This window comes from Aotus nancymaae, unplaced genomic scaffold, assembly GCF_030222135.1.
Source record: "Aotus nancymaae isolate 86718 unplaced genomic scaffold, 86718_ANA_hifiasm-v0.15.2.pri h1tg000016l, whole genome shotgun sequence".
Taxonomy (NCBI): domain Eukaryota; kingdom Metazoa; phylum Chordata; class Mammalia; order Primates; family Aotidae; genus Aotus; species Aotus nancymaae.
This window is the reverse complement of record NW_026988428.1, coordinates 7,253,030-7,273,606: the sequence shown is the minus strand read 5'-3', so window position 1 is coordinate 7,273,606 and position 20,577 is coordinate 7,253,030. Positions and strand designations below refer to the sequence as shown.

Below are 20,577 nucleotides of genomic sequence, written 5' to 3'. Positions count from 1 at the left end.
GGCATGGTGGTGCGCGCCTGTAACACTAGCTATTTAGGAGGCTGAGGTGGGAGGATCCCTCGAGCCCAGGAGGTAGAGGCTGCAGTGAGCCGTGATGACGCCACTGCACTCAAGCCTGGGCGGCAGAGTGATACTGTCTCAAAAAAAGAAAATGCTCGTCACTTTCTAAGGATGTGTTTGGGGCAGTGATTTTGTTTTCTGGGCACCTTGTTAACGTTGCAGCCACGCTGCCACAACTAAAGGCAAGAGTCCATGGCGACCATCCCCGCCTTCCCCAGCTGCTTTCCCGCAGAGACTACATTTCCCAGAATACGCAGCGGGCCGGGAGGGCGCGCGCGGCGCTGTCTCGTAGGACCCGGCTTGAAACAAGATGGCGGGCTCGTGGTGAGAAGCTGTGAAGGTAACTGCTGCTTTCTCCTCCTCCTGTCGAGGACTCCCTCGAAGCTGCGCAGGGCCACAGTGCTTGTTGGCAGGTGTCGAGGTCTTCCGCCTGTCGTTCCCGGCAGGGCTAGGCTGCCTGCATTCCCAGCCTTTGTCCTTTCTGTCCTTTCGGCAGAAGGGCCGGCATGTGGTTGCACGCTTCCTATAGCGCCCGCCTCATTCCCTGGCGGACGTCTACGGGGAGCTGATGCAGCTGTGGCTCTAGGGACTCCTCTAGGTCGAAGTCTTTTGGATCTCTCCCTGTGGTCCTGGTAGCCTGCTCCTCAAACTTCGGACCCTCAGAGGCTCTGTAGCTTTTGCTTTGGGGTTGAATTCCGGGCCAAGGGACTTGACCTCTGAAATGATCTTTCTGGGGTGAATAATCTGACTCCCAGCAGGGTGTGCTTGCCTCTGGGCTCCGGACAGAGGGGACCTAATTTCCCCCAAGGTGTTTTGTTCGTGGTCAAGGTCAAGGGTTTACGTCCCACGTATGTCATCTATTAAGCAGCGATATACTGGGCAAGTAATCAGTTGACCTCTCTGAGCCTTTGTTCTTAATTTGTGAAATGAAAATGCCTGCTTCACAGACATGTGAAAGTCAAAGCACACATAATGTATATGAAAGTGGGTTGTAAACTAAACACACCTATGAGCTCAGGGTTAGCGGTGTTAATGTGCTAGCAGTGCAAGGTATCAGTGTGCATGGTTTAGTCTAGCAAATAAGAGGGCCTGTGTCCTAATTCCCCTTTATCACCATTGGAGGAAGGGCAGGGCTAGTCATTGAGGACTTTTTTTTTTTTTTTTTGAGACGGAGTTTTACTCTTGTTTCCTAGGCTGGAGTGCAGTGGTGCGATGTGGGCTCACCGTAATCTCCGCCTCCTAGGTTCAAGCGATTCTCCTGCCTCAACCTCCTAAGTAGCTGGGGTTACAGGCATGCGCCACCACGTTCGGCTAATTTTTTAAGTTTTATTAGAGACGGGGGTTTCTCCATGTTGATCAGGCTAATCTCGAGCTCCCGATCTCAGATGATCCTCCTGCCTCGGTCTCCCAGAGTGCTGAGAATACAGGCGTGAGCCACCGCGCCCGGCCCATTGAGGACTATTAAAAACAAGGTTTAACAATGGTTATTTGTCATTTATTCACAACGGCCCATGAATACTGTGGTTGTTTTCTCCATCTTGCCATTGAGAAACTGAGGATCCTTTAGTTAATGATTTGTTCAGAGTTTCCCAGTTTGGCAGTGACTGACACTAAAGTCCTTGGAAGCAAGACGTTTAAGTTTTGTACTTTAGTTTCTTTACATATCAGAAGAAAGATACCTAACATGATTAATACTAGAGCAAAATGAAATGGTGGTGAAAGCACCTTGGAAAGTTAAAGACCTTATATACATATAAGATGGTGACATTTTATCTGGGATTTTAGGGCATTTATATGAGTTCCTCCAAATAAGTATTTAATATGCTAAGGATAGGGCTTCTTGTTTGATATTTATTTATTATTATTATTATTAATGGCTCATGTCAGAGAGAAATATTTTCATTTAATCGGAAACAGGATAGTACTCTAATAGATGTATTATCTTGTGTATGGAACCTGGGAGGTTGTACACAGACACACTAGCATTATGAGAATGAACACTCTGTACCATTTCTGAGTGACTGTTTCAAGAGTAATTACACATTTACTGAGCATTAAGTGGAAGGAGCTGCACTGGGTGCAGAGAAGTTTGCATCTAAGAGAAATAGTGATGGATATAGTTCCAGAGGTTCTGAGCTTATATTTTGACCATATTGCTCTTTGTCCTGTTATATGTGGAATTGCAAAGTTGTTTAAAAGCATTGCTTCAGTTGACTTCAAGGGAGTGATTCTTACCTTATTCTTGTGGTGTTTTAATATAACTTAAGTTTACCATAGTTAGCACTGATTTTTCTTTATCTCTTCAGCAGGAGTAGAAATTAGTATGCCTAGAAGCAGATTTTAAAAGCAGTTTCTCTTCAGAACATCTTTTTTCATAACACTTGATAAGCATCTTGAAACACCATGGCTGTAGCTGCAGTAAAATGGGTGATGTCAAAGAAAACTATCTTGAAACGTTTATTTCCAGTCCAAAGTAAGTGAAATTTTTTTAATGTTTAAGAAGTTTTAAACTTTTAAGAATATAGACAATTTAAAGTGTTTAGTCATTGTATATGCCTGTAATTTGCAACAGTATTTGCAATAATGGAAAATGGCAGAAAACCTAAATGTCAGTCAAAAGGGGAATGGATAGGCCAGATGTGGTGCTCATACCTGTAATCCCAGCACTTTGGGAGGCTGAGGTGGGAGGATTGCTTGAGGCCAGGAATTTGAGACCAGCCTAGGCAATATAGCAAGACCCTATCACTAAAAACAAAGTGTGGGTTGGGCAGGGGAATGGATAAGTTATGGTATATCTTAACTGTGACTATCATGCAGCTGTTACTGACATGGAAAGATCTCCAAATAAAAACAAAGCATGTCAGAACCATATCTATATATATATCTATCATATGATCTTGTTTGTATGTTTAAAAGATGATCTATCATATGCATATGTGCATATGCATAAATGCAGAGGTAAAAGGTCTGGAACAAACAGTTGTTATCTGTGTAGACCGCTCTTGGGATTTGGCTAAGGGCAGGAGTGAGGGACTGGTTAAGGGTAATTTTCTCTTGTTTGGTTGCATGTATTACTTTTTTAGTAGTTCTTAAAATGTGCAAATAAAGGGTAAATTCACAGTCCCATCTTCTAAAGATAATCATTGTCAATATTTTGGTGGATTCTCATTGTGTTTTCTTAACGTACCTAGCCATTTTTAAAAATAGCCTGGGACTGTAGAATCCTTTACAGTTTTTGAAAGCTTGTTAAACCATTTGATCCTTATAACAGCTTTGATGTTGGTGACCCAGGTAGCATTATCCTCTTGATGAAGGTAAAGAAAGGAGTTCTCTGGCCCTCATAAATTTACCCAAGGTCACATATTCGGTAAAAGAGAACTGTGACAAAAATCTGGATCTCCCCACCTTACTTGGTCCAGTATGCTTTGTACTGTACCTCCTTTTCTGTAGCAAGGTAAAATACTGAGCATTTGAAGATGGGACAACTTTTAGCTTTCATAGCTCTTATCAAAATGCAATTAAACATATATATGTAACAAGAATAACCCATAAATTACAGAAATGATTGTTAATTGAAATTCCTTTGGCACATTGAGTTGCTTTGGCTTGACTGGTGTTAACTTTGACATTGGTCCTAATTTAGAGCTTCTGCTACTTCTATATCTGGAATTACTTCTGTTGGTAAAATGTCAGGTAATGAGTTTTTCTTTTCTTTTCTTTTCTTTTTGAGATGAGGTCTCACTCTTTTGCCCAGGCTGGAGTGCAGTGGCACAGTCTTGGCTCACTGCGGTCTTGACCTCCTTGGGCTCAGGTGATCCTCCTATCCCAGTCTCCCTAGTAAGCGAGACAGATGTGCACCACCATGTATGTATTTACTTTTTTTTTTTTTTTGAGATGGAGTTTCACTCTTGTTTCCCAAGCTGGAGTGCAGTGGTGCACTTTTGGCTCACTGCAACCTCCACCTCCCAAGTTTAAGTGATCCTCCTGCCTCAGCCTCCCAAGTAGCTGGAATTACAAGCATGTACCACCATGCCCAGCTAATTTTTTTTTTTTTTGAGACGGAGTCTCACTCTGTTACCAGGCTGGAGTACAATGGCATGATCTTGGCTCACTGCAACCTCTGCCTCCCGGGTTCAAGCGATTCCCTGCTTCAGCCTCCCAAGTAGCTGGGACTACAGGTGCGCACCACCATGCCAGCTAATTTTTCTATTTTTAGTAGAGACAGGGTTTCACCATGTTGGTCAGGCTGGTCTTAATCTCCTGACCTCAGGTGATCCACCTGCCTTGGCTTCCCAAAATGCTGGGATTACAGGCATGAGCCACCACCCCTGGCCTATTTTTTGTATTTTTTTGTAGAGATGGGTTTTGCCATGTTACCTAGGCTGGTCTTGAACTTCTGGGCTCAAGTATCCACCTGCCTGAGCCTCCCAAAGTCCTGGTATTACAGGTGTGAGCCACTGTGCTCAGTCCTTATGAATTTTTCAAGTATCGTTTATGCAGAAACATTTGAAAGGCAGTTCGGCAATCACTTTTTAATGTGTAGGCACTATGGTGGACACAGTAGTGAACAAGGTACAGTTCCTGACCTTAAGGAATTTATTTAGACTTGTAAGTGAAACAGACATCTAGCAAAATTAGGAATGCCCAGAATGTCAGACAGAATGTGATAAGGGTGTCATGAGGGCACAAACAAATATCTGTGTAAACACAGAGCAGAAATTTTACTGAGTTTCTTGTTAACTAAAATATTGTCGTCTTGAGTTTTCTTTTCTGTATATTTCAGAACACTTAATTCTGCCTCCCAGTCATGTTTCTTGCAGTGAAAATGTGTATCATCTAGCTGGTTTATATTCAGAGATACAAACTTGTGTTTTCTTAATTTATATTTTTTATTATTAATTTTTTTTTAAATAGAGATGGGTTCTCACTATATGGCCCAACTATGTTGCCCAGGCTGGTCTTGAACTTCTGGGTCAAGCAATCCTTCTGCCTCAGCTATGCAAAGTGCTGAGAGATTACAGGAGTGAGCCACAGCCCCCCATCAATTTTAATTTTTTTTTAACTTTTAAAAATTTTTTAATTTTTTATTTTTATTATATATATATATATTTTTATTGCACTTTAGGTTCTGGGGTACATATGAAGAACATGCAGGATTGTACATACGTGGCAATGTGGTTTGCTGACTTCATCCCCATCACTATATCTGGCATTTCTCTCCATGTTATCCCTCCCCAACTCCCTACCCTCCACTGTCCCTCCCCTAGTCCCCCCTGACAGACCTCAGTGTGTGATGTTCCCCTCCCTGTGTCCATGTGTTCTCATTGTTCAACACCTGCCTATGAGTGAGAACATGCGGTGTTTGGTTTTCTGTTCTTGTGTCAGTTTGCTGAGAATGATGGTTTCCAGGTTCATCCATGTCCCAACAAAGGACACGAACTTACCATTTTTTATGGCTGCATAGTATTCCATGGTGTATATGTGTCACATTTTCCCTGTCCAGTCTATTATCGGTGGGCATTTGGGTTGGTTCCAAGTCTTTGCTATTGTAAATAGTGCTGCAGTGAACATACGTGTGCATGTGTCTTTATAAAAGAACGATTTATAATCCTTTGGATATATACCCAGTAATGAGATTACTGGGTCAAATGGGATTTCTATTTCTAGGTCCTTCAGGAATTGCCACACTGTCTTCCACAATGGTTGAACTAATTTACACTCCCACCAACAGTGTAAAAATGTTCCTATTTCTCCACATCCTGTCCAGCATCTGTTGTGTCCAGATTTTTTTAATGATTGCCATTCTAACTGACATGAGATTGGTATCTCAATATAGTTTTGATTTGCATTTCTCTAATGACCAGTGATGATGAGCATTTTTTCATATGTTTGTTGGCCTCATATATGTCTTTGAAAAGTGTCCATATCCTTCTCCCACTTTTGAATGGGTTTCTTTGTTTTTTTTCTTGTAAATCTGTTTTAGTTCTTTGTAGATTCTGGATATAAGTCTTCTGTCAGATGGGTAGATTTCAAAAATTTTTTCCCATTCTGTTGGTTGCCAGTTCACTCTAATAATTGTTTCAGTTGCTGTGCAGAAGCTCTGGAGTTTAATTAGATCCCATTTGTCTGTTTTGGCTTTTGTTGCCAATGCTTTTGGTGTTTTGGTCATGAAGTCCTTGCCTATGCCTATGTCCTGAATGGTTTTGCCTGGGTTTTTCTTCTAGGGTTTTTATGATGTTAGGTCTTATGTTTAAGTCTTTAATCCATCTGAAGTTAATTTTAGTGTAAGGTGTGAGGAAGGGGTCCATTCTCTGCTTTCTGCACATGGCTAGCCAGTTTTCCCAACACCATTTATTAAATAGGGAATCCTTTCCCCATTGCTTGTTTTTGTCAGGTTGGTCAAAGATCAGATGGTTGTAGATATGTGGCGTTGCCTCTGAGGCCTCTGTTCTCTTCCATTGGTCTATATCTCTGTTTTGGTACCAGTACCATGCTGTTTTGATTACTGTAGCCTTGTATAGTTTGAAGTCAGGTAGCATGATGCCTCCAGCTTTGTTCCTTTTGCTTAGAATTGACTTGGCTATGCGGGCTCTCTTTTGATTCCATATGAAGTTTAAGGTGGTTTTTTTCAGTTCTGTGAAGAGGGTCCTAGGTAGCTTGATGGGGATAGCATTGAATCTATAAATTACTTTGGGCAATATGGCCATTTTCACAATATTGATTCTTCATAACCATGAGCATGGAATGTTTTTCCGTCTGTTTGTGTCCTCTCTTATTTCCTTGAGAAGCGGTTTGTATTTCTTCTCGAAGAGGTCCTTTACATCCTTTGTTAGTTGTATTCCTAGGTATTTTATTCTCTTTGTAGCAATTGTGAATGGCAGTTCGTTCTTGATTTCACTCTCTTGTAGTCTGTTACTGATGTATAGGAATGCTTGTGATTGATTTTGTATCCTGAGACTTTGCTGAAGTTGCTTATCAGTTTGAGATTTTGCGCTGAGATGATGGGGTCTTGTAAATATACAGTCATGTCGTCTGCAGATAGAGACAATTTGACTTCCTCGTTTCCTAATTGAATACCCTTTATTTCTTTTTCTTGCCTGATTACTCTGGCTAGAACTTCCAATACTATATTGAATAGGAATGGTTAGAGAGGGCATCCTTTTCTAGTGCCAGATTTCAAAGGGAATGCTTCCAGTTTTTGCTCATTCCGTATGATATTGGCTGTGGGTTTGTCATAAATAGCTTTTATTATTTTGAGATACATTCCATCAATACCTAGTTTATGGAGAGTTTTTAGCATAAAGGGCTGTTGAATTTTATCGAAGGCCTTCTCTGCATCTATTATAGAGATAATCATGTGGTTTTTGTCTTTGGTTCTGTTTATGTGGTGAATTACATTTATAGACTTGCGTATGTTGAACCAGCCTTGCATCCCCAGGATGAAACCTACTTGATAATGGATAAGCTTTTTGATGTGCTGTTGCAATCAGTTTGCCAGTATTTTATTAAATATTTTTGCATCTGTATTTCTCATGGATATTGGCCTGAAGTTTTCTTTTCTTGTTGAGTCTCTGCCGGGTTTTAGTATCAGGATGATGTTGGTCTCATAAAATGATTTGGGAAGGATTCCCTCTTTTTCGATTGTTTGGAATAGTTTCAGAAGGAATGGTTCCAGCTCCTCTTTGTATGTCTGGTAGAATTCGGCTGTGAACCCATCTGGACCTGGGCTTTTTTGATTGGTAGGCTATTAATTGCTGCCTCAACTTCAGCCCTTGTTATTGGTCTATTCAGGGTTTCAACTTCTTCCTGGTTTAGGCTTGGGAGGGTGCAAGTGTCCAGGAATTTATCCATTTCTTCCAGGTTTACTGGTTTATGTGCAAAGAGTTGTTTGTAGTAATCTCTGATGGTGGTTTGTATTTCTGTGGAATCTGTGGTGATATCCCCTTTCTCGTTTTTTATTGCATCTATTTGATTATTCTCTTTTCTTTTTTATTAATCTGGCTAGTAGTCTATTTTGTTGATCTTTTCAAAAAAGTAGCTCCTGGATTTATTGATTTTTTTTTTTTTTTGAAGGGTTTTTTTGTGTCTCTGTCTCTTTCAGTTCTGCTCTGATTTTAGTTATTTCTTGTCTTCTGCTAGCTTTTGAGTTTCTTTGATCTTGCTCCTCTAGCTCTTTCAATTTTGATAATAGGGTGTTGATTTTAGATCTTTCCTTGCTTCTCATGTGGACATTTATTGCTATAAATTTTCCTCTAGAAACTACTTTACATGTGTCCTGGATATTCTGGTACATTGTGTCTTCATTCTTGTTGGTTTCGAAGAACATCTTAATTTCTGCCTTCATTTCATTGTTTATCCAGTCAACATTCAAGAGCCAGTTGTTCAGTTTCCACGAAGTTGTGTGGTTCTGAGTTAGTTTCTTAATTCTGAGTTCTAATTTGATTGCACTGTAGTCTGAGAGACTGTTTGTTATGATTTCTGTTCTTTTGCATTTGCTGAGGAGTGATTTACTTCCAATTATGTGGTCAATTTTAGAGTAGCTGTGATGTGGTGCTGAGGAGAATGTATATTCTGTGGATTTGGGGTGAAGAGTTCTGTAAATGTCTATTAGGTTTGCTTGGTCCAGGTCTGAGTTCAAGTCTTGGGTATCCTTGTTAATTTTCTGTCTTGTTGATCTAATATTGACAGTGGAGTGTTAAAGTCTCCATTATTATTGTGTGGGAGTCTAAGTCTCTTTGTAGGTCATTGAGAACTTGCTTTATGTATCTGGGTGCTCCTGTATTGGGTGCGTGTATATTTAGGATTGTTAGCTCTTCTTGTTGCATTGATCCTTTTACCATTATGTAATGCCCTTCTTTGTCTCTTTTGATCTTTGTTGGTTTAAAGTCTATTTTATCAGAGACTAGGGTTGCCACTCCTGCTTTTTTTTGCTCTCCATTTGCTTGGTAAATCTTCCATCCCTTTATTTTGAGTCTGTGTGTATCCTTGCATGTAGTTGGGTTTCCTGGATACAGCACACTGATGGGCTTTGACTTTTTATCCAATTTGCCAGTCTGTGTCTTTTGATTGGAGCATTTAGCCCATTTACATTTAAGGTTAATATTGTTATATGTGAATTTGATCCTGCCATTTTGATGCTAGCTGGTTGTTTTGCTCACTAGTTGATGCAGTTTCTTCATTGTGTCGATGCTCTTTACCATTGGATACGTTTTTGGAGTGGCTGGTACTGGTTGTTCCTTTCTATGTTTAGTGCTTCTTTCAGGAGCTCTTGTAAAGCAGGCCTGGTGGTGATGAATCTCTCAGCAATTGCTTGTTTGTAAAGGATTTTATTTCTCCTTTTCTTATGAAGCTTAGTTTAGCTGGATATGAAATTCTAGGTTGAAAGTTCTTTTCTTTAAGGATGTTGAATATTGGCCCTCACTCTCTTCTGGCTTGTAGGGTTTCTGCTGAGAGATCCGCTGTGAGTCTGATGGGCTTCCCTTTGTGGGTAACTCAACCTTTCTCTCTGGCTGCCCTTAACATTTTCTCCTTCATTTCAACCCTGGTGAATCTGACGATTATGTGCTTTGGGATTGCTCTTCTTGAGGAATATCTTTGTAGCGTTCTCTGTGTTTCCTGGACTTGAATATTGGCCTGCCTTGCTAGGTTGGGGAAGTTCTCCTGGATAACATCTTGAAGAGTGTTTTCCAACTTGGATTCATTCTCTCTGTCACATTCAGGTACGCCTATCAAACATACATTAGGTCTTTTCACATAATCTCATATTTCTTGGAGGCTTTGTTCATTTATTTTTACTCTTTTTTTTCTCTATCTTGCTTTCTTGTTTTATTTCATTGAGTTGATCTTCAATCTCTGATATCCTTTTTTCTGCTTGGTCGATTTGACTGTTGAAACTTGTGTATGCTTCGCAAAGTTCTCGTGTTGTGTTTTTCAGCTCCATCAATTCATTTGTATTCCTCTCTAAGCTGTTTATTCCCATTAGCATTTCATCAAACCTTTTATCAAGGTTCTTAGTTTCTTTGCATTGAGTTAGAACATGTTCTTTTAGCTCAGAGAAGTTTCTGGTTACCCAGCTTCTGAAGCCTGATTCTGTCAATTCATCAGACTCATTCTCCATCCAGCCTTGTTCCCTTGCTGGTGAGGAGTTGTGATCCCTTCGAGGAGGAGCATTGTTCTGGTTTTGGGTATTTTCATCCTTTTTGTGCTGGTTTCTTCCCATCTTTGTGGATTTATCTACCTGTGGTCTTTGTAGTTGGTGACTTTCAGATGGGGTCTCTGAGTGGACATCCTGTTTGTTGATGATGAAGTTATTTCTTTCTGTTTCTTAGTTTTCCTTCTAACACTCAGGCCCCTCTGCTCTAGGACTGCTGAGGTTCACTCCAGACCCTGCTTGCCTGGGGATCACCTGCAGTGGCTGCAGAACAGTAAGGGTTGTTGCCAGTTTCTTCTTCTGTTATCTTTGTCCCAGAAGGACACCCGCCAGATATCAGCCTGAGCTTTCCTTTATGAGGTGTCTCTTTGGATATATGGGGGTTGGGGGAACTGCTTGAGGAGACAGCCTGTCCCTTATAGGAGCTCAGGTGCTGAGCTATGAGCTCTGTTTTTCCACTCAGAGCTGCTGGGCAAGTACGTTTAAGTCTGCTGCGATGGAACTCATAACCATCTTTTTTTCCCCAGGTGCTCTGTCCCGGGAGGGTGGGGCTTTATTTATAAGTTCCTGATGAGCTGCTGCCTTTTTTCAGAGATGCCCTGCCCAGAGAGGAGGTAGCCTAGTCACAGTCTGCCAGCAGAGGCATTGCTGAGCTGCCGTGGGCTCTGCCCAGCTGCTGTGTGAACTTCCTTGCAGTTTTGTTTATAGAGGTATAGTTAGAATTGCCTCAGTAATGGCGGACTGTCTGTGTAATGGCAGACTGCCTCGGTAATGGCAGATGCCCTTTCTCCCACAGACCTGGACCATCCTGGGTCCAGCTGTGCTTGCTGTGAAACTCTCATTCCAGAGCATTTCAGATTGCTGGTCTTTGTGGGGTGGGACTGGCTGAGCCAGATCACCTGGCTCCTGTTTCAGCCCCCTTTTTTTCAGTTGAACAGGTGACTCTGTCTCCCAGGCATTCCAGTCACCAGTTGAAACGGTGCCTGGATTTGTGTGAGTTTTTGTGCGGAGACCTGCTGCGCTGGTTGAAACAGCCGTGCTGGAGACTCGTGGCGCTTTTCTGCCCAGGAATCTTCTGGTCTGTGGGCAGTAAAAATTCATTTGGAAATGCGGTGATCACTCACCCTCTGCGTTTTCGCTGGGAACTGCAATCCAGAGCTGTTCCTATTTGTCCATCTTGGATCCCCCTGACCAATTTTAATTTTTTTAGAAATAGGGTCTTGCTGTGTTGTCCAGGCTAGAATGCAGTGGCACAATCATAATTCACTGCACCCTCAATCTCCTAGGTTTAAGTGATCCTTCAGCTTCAGACCCTTGAAAAGCTGGGATTATAGGTGCATGCCACCATGCCCAGCTAATTTTTCAAAATGTTTTTTAAAGATAATATCTCACTGTGTTGCCCAGGCTGGTCTCAAACTCCTGGCCTCAAACAATGTTGGCCTCCCAAAATTTTGAGATTGCAGGCATGAGTCACTGTGCATAGCCTTGCAAACTTCTTTTAATATTAACCTAATCCAGGCATAATTAGGAAAGTCCTCAGTGATGTCAAACAAGAAAATAAAATATGGCTGGGCGAGGTAGCTCACACTGGTAATCCTAGCACTTTGGGAGGCCAAGGCAGGCTGATCACCTGAGGTCAGGAGTTCAAGACCAGCCTGGCCAATATGGTGAAACCCCATCTCTACTGAAAATACAAAAATTAGCTGGAAGTGGTGGTGGGCGCCTGTAATCTCAGCTACTCAAGGGGCTGAAGTAGGAGAATTGCTTGAACCTGGGAGGCAAAGATTGCAGTGATCTGAGATCGTGCCACTACACTCTAGCCTGGGTGACAGAGCGAGAGTGTCTCAAAAAATAAAAAAAAAAAAATAGTATACATGATTTGTCTCTAATTTGTCTTACTGAATGTCCCTGTGTATATGAGCACACATAATTGAGAATCTTTTCAGAGCTGAAATTAAGTTTTGAATTCTTTGTATTTTATATCAGAATTTTGAGCCTCTCATTTTGCCAAATAGTCTTTTTTTTAAATGATAATTATGGATTTAATAGCAGCTTAACCTCTTTAGGGTAAAAAAATGATGAATTTAGTTAAGGGACTTTTTATACCTCACGGTAAGAATTTATATTTAGAGCATATGTATATGCAATCCTTGGGGAGAGGAGTTGTGTACAAAGATGGAAAACACAGACACATGTAAATAACAAATGCAGAACAAAAAATAAGGACTACAAAGAAGGTATAGCAATGTCATATGAAGCACTGATTATGGGACATGTAAAATAGACAACTCTTTCTTCTGTGATGGAACTTGGGGGCAGGGATTTTATGGAAGAAGAGTGTTTGACTGTTTTTTTTTTTTTTTGGAGATGAAGTCTCACCCTGTCGCCCAGGCTGGGGTGCAGTGGCACGATCTTGGTTCACTTTGACTTCTGCCTCCTGGGTTCAAGCAATTCTCCTGTCTCAACCTCCCGAGTAGCTGGGATTACAGGTATGCACCACCATGCCCAGCTAATTTTTTGTATTTTTGGTAGAGGGGGGTTTCACCATGTTGGCCAGGCTGGTCTGAAATTCCTGGACCTCAGGTGATCCATCTGCCTTGACCTCCCAAAGTGCTGTTATTACAGGCGTGAGCCACTGCAGCCGGCAAGTATTTGACTTTTAAGGATGAAGGGTATTTGAACAAAATGAGGGTGGAATTCCATACTGAGGACATGATAAAGACATAGAGATGGGAAAGGCAGGATAGGTTGCAGTCCCATATCACAGGAACAAGAGGCTCTGTTGAGAGTTTAATTCTTAGTATTAACCAATATGCATTCAAAACTTGCTTTTAACTATATTGAACTTCTTTAAAATTTTTTTTTTATATTAAAAGAATATCCTTTTTTTGAACATAGGAGAACCTTTCACAAGCTTTTACAAAAGCAGTTATGGCTCTTGATTTTGGAGGTATTCTTGAAAAGTATGCTTTGAAATGTAAGCATTTTGATTAAGAAAAGTTAATTTTGAACAAATTATTTCATATTTAATCACTTCACCACCCCCTCCCTTATAAACTATGCACCTTGGAATACCCAAATACTTTATTTTTATTTATTTATTGTTTTGAGACAGAGTTTTACTCTTGTTGCTTAGGCTGGAGTGCAATGGCATGATCTTGACTCACTGCAACCTCCACCTCCCGGGTTCAAGCAATTCTTCTGCCTCAGCCTCCCGAGTAGCTGACCACACCTGGCTAATTTTGTATTTTTAGTATAGATGAGGTTTCACCATGTTGGTCAGGCTGGTCTCAAACTCCTGACCTCAGGTGATCCGCCTGCCTTGGCCTCCCAAAGTGTTGGGATTATAGGTGTGAGCCACTGTGCCTGGCCCCAAATAAATTCTTTTGGAAAGGCTGGAGTACCCAGACACTTCTATTTTTTATCTTACCTTGAGTCCTTGCATCTGTTATTCCATCTGCTAGAAACATTGTTTTCATTTTCTCATTCTTCAGAGCACCTTAGACATCATCTCTACTGAAAAGGCCTTCTTGAACCTGCATAGTTTGTTTGGTAGCCTTTCTGTGTGGCCCATCTTTGCCAATATTTGCTTATCCCAACAGTGCTTATCCTCTGTGTGTAATCGTTTATTTGTCTGTCTCTCTCATAAGCAGACGATACCCTCTTGAGGGTAGGGACTGAGTATTGTTTATTGCTGAATCCCTAGCCCCTAGCACAGTCCTGTTTCGTAGTAAACAGTAAATGTTGCTTGCATGAGTGAAATTAGCTTTAAATTTATGGAGAAAATATGTTCAAATTAACTAAATCTGTTTTTCTGTTTGGGATTTTTGCAGACGGAGCTTTATGTTGGGTTTGTCATAAATCTACATATTCTCCTCTACCAGATGACTATAATTGGTATGTATTGAAATTCAATTGAAAAAATAATAGTCTTAACTATTCTGAAATGATTTAATTTTATTTCTTGTTTTGATGTCTTCTGCTTTCTTTTCTCATTATTCTTTCCTTAATTTTGTTTTTAAAAATTATTTTAATGATTTTATTTACCCAGTATCTGGGCTTATAAACATTTTAAATAAAAATCATTATCATTGTGTTTCATTGAATACTTAATTTGTTGTAAGACAGACATGCTGTTTAGAACTGCTCTCTTTTCTTCCTGAAGCATGCTTTAGCTTTTTGGAAAAGTTAATTAGTTTTTATTTTTTTATTTTTATTTTTTTTTGAGCTGGAGTTTCGCTCTTGTTACCCAGGCTGGAGTGCAATGGCGCGATCTCGGCTCACCGCAACCTCCACCTCCTGGGTTCAGGCAATTCTCCTGCCTCAGCCTCCTGAGTAGCTGGGATTACAGGCACGCGCCACCATGCCCAGCTAATTTTTTGTATTTTTAGTAGAGACGGGGTTTCACCATGTTGACCAGGATGGTTTCGATCTCTTGACCTCATGATCCACCTGCCTCGGCCTCCCAAAGTGCTGGGATTACAGGCTTGAGCCACCGCGCCCGGCCAGTTAATTAGTTTTTATAGGGTTCATATCTATTAGCTTAAGCCATTATTTATCTTTTCTTTTGTTTGATATTGAATAATCATAAATTACACATACTTAATTTAACCACTGTTTATTTAGTACTCATTCAATTCAGTCACTGTAAGAACTAGGAATAACATATAACATTGTCTTTTTTTTCCTCTGCAGCAGAGTCTGATGTGCAGAAACTGCAGCATTTTATTAAGCTATGTTATTTTTATCACAAATTATAATAAAAACATTTTCTTCTCTCTTGACACTAGTTTTATTTTTATTTTGTTTTCGAGATGGAGTCTTGTTCTGTCACCCAGGCTGGAGTGCAGTGGTTTGATCTTGACTCACTGCAACCTCTGCCTCCCATGTTGAGGTTATTTTCCTGCCTCAGCCTCCTGAGTAGCTGGGACTACAGGCTCATGGCACCGTGCCTGGCTCATTTTTGTATTTTTAGTACAGATAGGGTTTTGACATGTTAGCCAGGCTGGTCTCAAACTCCTGACCTCAGATAATCTGCCCACCTGGGCCTCCCAAAATGCTGGAATTACAGGCATGATGTACCGCACTCAGCCTTTTATTTTTATTTTTGAGACAGGGTCTCACTTTGTCATCCAGGCTGAAGTGCAGTGGCGCAATCTCAGCTCACTGCAGCCTCAACTTCCAAGGTTAAAGTAATCCTTCTACCTCAGTCCCCCAAGTAACAGGGACTAAAGGCTTGTGCCACCATATCCGGCTAATTCTGTATTTTTTGTAGAGACGGGGTTTTGCTATGTTGCCCAGGCTGGTCTTAAACTCCTGAGCTCAAGCAATCTGCCTCCCTCGGCCTCCCAACGTGCAAGGATTACAGATGTGAGCCATCATGGTCGGCTTTTTATTTTTATTTTGGAGACAGGGTCTCACTTTGTTGCCCAGACTGGAGTGCAGTGGCACTATGTCAGCTCATTGCAGCCTCAACCTCCTGGATTCAAGCCATCCTCCTGCTTCAGCACCCCCCCCCCGCCCCTGCAAGTACTTGGGACTACAGGTATGTGCCACCACACCTGGCTAATTTTTTGTATTTTCGTAGAGACAGGATTTCACCATGTTGCCCGGATTGGTCTCAAACTCCTGAGCTCAAGTGATCCTCCTGCCTTGGCCTCCCAAAGTGTAGGGATTACAGGCGTGAGCTGTGATGCCTGGCCTTGACACTAGTTTTTTTTTTTTGAAAACATGGGGTTTCTCCATGTTTCAGGCTGGTCTCTATCTTCCGACCTCAGGTGATCCGCCCACCTTGGCCTCCCAAAGTGCTGAAATTACAGGTGTGAGCCACGGCACCCAGCCGACACTAGTGTTAATTGTACATCTAGTGAGTACTATGATAGTGATGAAATTGGAGTAGCTAACATTTTTTAACCTGGAAAGATTGAGTTGTATTAGTGTTTTGCATTAGATAAAACTATCTTTTCATGAAGAAATCATTTGACAGATTAAATGTTCATTGTAGCCATGTTATGGTATTCAGTCTTGAAACCATGGTGAAACAATCTAATGCCTATTCTCTGTTAGCTACAAATGTATTTTGTTGTGGTATTTAAGCTGACATATTCTGTGGGATGGTCTTCAGTTGTCTCCTATGTTATGGGTACCAGGTTTGCCAATCCAGTGATGTAGTATCTTCTCTTTAGCAATTTGTGATTAATTAATTTTAGCTTTTTTTTTTTTTGAGACGGAGTCTTGTTCTGTTGTCCAGGCTAGAGTGCAATGGTGTGATCTTGGCTCACTGCAGCCTATGCCTCCTGGGTTCAAGCAGTTCTCCTGCCTCGGACTCCTGAGTAGCTGGGACTACACGTGTGCATTACCACACCTGGCTATTTGTATTTTTAGTAGAGATGGGGTTTTGCCAAGCTGGTCTTGTACTCCTGACCTCAAGCAGTCTACCCGCCTTGGCCTTACAAAGTGCTGGGATTACAGGCCTGAGCCACCATGCCAGGCCCAGAATGATTATTCTTAAAGCTAAAATTAGATGGGGCACTAATTTTAGCTTTAAGCTGGAGTGCGCACTGCACTCCAGCCTGGGTGACATAGCGAGACTCCATCTCAAAAAATAAAAATAAAAATAAAAAAGAGTAATCATTTGCCTTGCATAAAGGATAACTTTATTCTAAAACATTCTTTTTTAGCAAAGTAGAGCTTGCTCTGACTTCTGATGGCAGGACAATAGTATGCTACCACCCTTCTGTGGACATTCCATATGAACACACAAAAGTATGTATGAGAAACTTTCTTGTAGTTTTTAATTTGCTGTTAGAAATGTTTACACTTTTTTATAGTATCCAAAGAGAAGCAAGTTGTCTGATTTTCTTTGGTTTAGATTTACTTTTGGCTTTTTAATTTTGCTATTTTGATTTTTCTCTTACTTATTTTTCATCTGCTTTCTTTACAGTCTTTTTTCCAGAATACAAAATGAACCATTTAAATACAATTATGGCATCAGTTTTCTGGTCTAAAAAATTTGGTAGATTTCTGGTTAAAGATTAAATACATCTAGTATAAAATTATAAAATGCATTGTCCTATACTACCTCATATCATAATCTAGACAATTGTGAAAAAGTTGTATTTTAGAGTGCTGTTTTGTAACTTTTTTACTGTTGATGGTTCTGAAAATCTTTTTAAGGTTTGGTGAATTTCTTTTTATTTATTTATTTATTTTTAATGGGCCAACAGGGGTATATATTCTGAATGGCATAGGTAGGTTTCTTTTCCCTTATTTTTTTCTTTATTTTCCCCCGAGACAGAGTCTCGCTCCGTCACCCAGGCTGGAGTACAGTGGCACGATCTCAGTTCACTGCATCCTCCGCCTTCCAGGTTCAAGCAGTTCTGCCTCACACTCCCTGAGTAGCTGGGATTACAGGCGCCCACCACCACACCCGGCTAATTTTTGTATTTTTAGTACGGACAATGTTTCATCATATTGGCCAAGCTGGTTTCGAACTCCTGACCTCGTGATCCACCTACCTTAACCTCCTAAAGTGCTCAGACAGGTGTAAGCCCTCGCACCCCGCCCCCTATTTTTTTTTTAAGCCAAGTACTAGATAGAAGAGGACTTTGTATTGTTTTTAATATAATTTATTTTTAGTTTAACCCAAATCTTTTTATTTTTTTATATTTGAAATGCTTTCTCCTATTTCTTTAAGCCTCCTTCTACTAGGAAATGTTTGATTTGCTCTATTTTTTTTTCCTGGTTTTGAGACAGGGTCTCACTCTATCGCCCAGGCAGGAGTGCAGTGGCACGATCGGGCTCACTGCAACCTCCTCCACCTCCTGGGATCAAGTGATTCTCCTCCCTCAGCCTCCTGAGTAGGTAGAACTATAGGCACCTGCCACCACGCCCAGCTGATTTTTGGATTTTTAGTAGAGACAAGGTTTCACTATGTTGCCCAGGCTGGTCTGGAACTCCTGAGCTTGGGTGATCTGCCCGCCTCAGCCTCCCAAAGTGCTGGGATTACAGCGGTGAACCACCGCACCTGGCATTGATTTGCTTTTTGAGGAGGAAATAATAAATAGATGGTTTAAGTCATCACAGTGTTGGTTGATTTGACAAATAATTTCTATATTCCTTTTTAAACTCACCATTTTGTCTCCCAGCTTTGTTAGGAAACAAAAGCCAGGTATCAGAGGCACTAATTAAGTGCCTCGTTTGTTTCATTTATTTGGGCAATGTTAGGGAAAATAGGCCTATATCACTGAGTTTTGACCTGTAAACCCTCCAGGTCACACTATGTTGTGCCTTTGTCCATTGTTATCTTGTTGCATATATTCAGTTTATTTACTCTGTTTTAGCAGTTATACTAGGAATGCCAGGTCGTTTTTCAGCATCCAGACTCATCCTTATATGGCTCTTTATATCTCCGAATCTGACCCTCCTCAACTTTCAAAACTTTTCCATTGTACTTGTAGAACTTACCACCCTTAGCAAAATCTCTTACAAGCTTAACCTATTACAGAATGTTGCCTTCACCTTCTGACTCTAATAAAAACCTGGCTGTACCCTGGAGACATTACTTCCCCAGCCATCCCTTTAAGTACATGCTGTTTTCTCTCCCATACCCTTTTATCACTGGGCTTAAAGATAACCCTGTAGCTCCTTATTGTCAATCTAGATCATTTCTCTTTCTTCCTAACAATTTCTAGCTTTGTAGTTTGTATCATCAAACTACATCATTTACTATCTTTCTTTATTGCTGTCACCTACCAACTGCCAGGTTATTTCTCCTCCCTCACCACTGTGCAGTTCCTTGACTATTGTAAGCTTGCTGTCACACTTTCTCCAGTACTGTTTTACGCTCATTCTTCATTACTTTAGTATCCATGTAGATGACCTAATACCGTGGTGTCTCACTTCATAATCTTCTCTCCCTACCTCAGCTACCCACTTCCATGGGTGGATTCCCTATGATTCCCTAGAGATATTCTAATTACCAATAATTGCTATTCCTCTTTCCCAATTTAAATTTTAAGAATTCCAGTAGTTTACTCCCAGTCCCTCTTGGGTCTCCCAGCTCCAAGAATTATTCATTCCTTCTTTGTAACCTGCATCCCTTGATCCATCCACTTTTTCACAGTCCCTCATGTATCTCCCACATTCTCACTCCCTCCTTACCCAGCACAGATTCATACCATGGTTTATCATTATCATCATTCCTCTGCATACCTGCCTACCTTCCCTGCATCTCTTTCCTTGTGTTTCCTTTGTTTTGACAATTATCTTCTCTCCCACATCATCAATATTCCTCTCTCTAGGTAATCACTCCTACAAGTTTTCAAGTAATCACTCCACTGCCACCATCCTGACCACAACCCCAACTGTTCTTCAACTATATTAGGCAAGCTTCTCCCTCAGAGATTTTTTTTTTTTTGAGACAGAATCTTTCTTCTCTCTCAGTTGCCAGGCTGGAGTGCAGTGGCGCAATCTCAGCTCATTGCAGCCTCCATCTTCCAGATTTAAGTGATTGTCCTGTCTCAGCCTCCTGAGTAGCTGGGATTACAGGCTCATGCCACCACTCCCAGCTAATTTTTGTATAATGGGGTTTCATCATGTTGGCCAGGATGGTCTTAATCTCCTGACCTCACCATGATCCGCCCACCTCAGCCTCCAAAAGTGCTGGGATTACAGGCATGAGCCACCACGCCCAGCCCAGAGCTTTTGTATTTCCTGCTTCCTTTGCCTGGAATGTCTTTACCTCATAGTTTACTCCCTATCCTTAAGGTCTTTTTCCTTATTTGTTATCTTGTGTGACCCTCTTCGGCTACTGTATTTAAAGTTGTACCTATGCTCCTGCACTTCTTGTTCTTTGATTGACTTTTCTCAGTAGCATTTATCATTCCTAGCATACTGGATGTTTTCTGGCTATCACCCACCACTAAAATGTAAGCTTCATGAGGATGGGGCCTTGTGTGTTTTTTCCCCTCCTCTGTCTTCAGCACCTGGAATAACACTTTGAACCTAGTAGGTGTACAATAAATATTTTTCTATTAAATGAATAAAGTTCTTTCTCCCTCTTCATGCTTAAGGGCTTTTTTTGTTTTAGGGCTAAGAGACATTCACATGAGACAGCATGACTTTTTTGTTTGTTTGTCAAGCAATAAATTGTAGATTAAGTTCCAAAGTAAGTAACATTCTTGAGAACATGTTGTTAGAGTAAGATAGGTTATTTTTGCAGAAGCACAGTGGCGAGTCTCAGCTACTTGGGAGAGTGAGGCAGGAGGATTGCTTGAGTCTAGAAGTTCTGGGCTGTAGGTGTTAAACTCCTGCATTCACTGAAAGGAAACAGGTAACAACCCAGAATAAATGACTGCGTAGAAATA

At 41.0% G+C, this 20,577-nt stretch overlaps 1 protein-coding gene across 3 annotated transcripts in view; it reads left to right on the top strand.

Annotated features, from left to right (window-relative positions):
• The first annotated feature begins 336 nt into the window (after positions 1-336).
• Positions 337-20,577, top strand: part of MRPL42 (mitochondrial ribosomal protein L42) — a 48,682-nt gene continuing 28,441 nt past the window's right edge. For 2 of the 3 annotated variants that reach the window (XR_010342944.1, XM_012469334.2), the window contains exons 1-4: positions 337-400; positions 2,367-2,533; positions 14,044-14,107; positions 16,891-16,975. Coding sequence is in view for 2 of the 3 variants with exons in the window: in XM_012469334.2 (XP_012324757.1) it covers positions 2,464-2,533; positions 14,044-14,107; positions 16,891-16,975 (219 nt within the window). In the remaining variant the exon portion in view is untranslated. The remainder of the gene's footprint in view (positions 401-2,366; positions 2,534-14,043; positions 14,108-16,890; positions 16,976-20,577) is intronic. The other variant, XM_012469333.2, reaches the window with a different exon arrangement.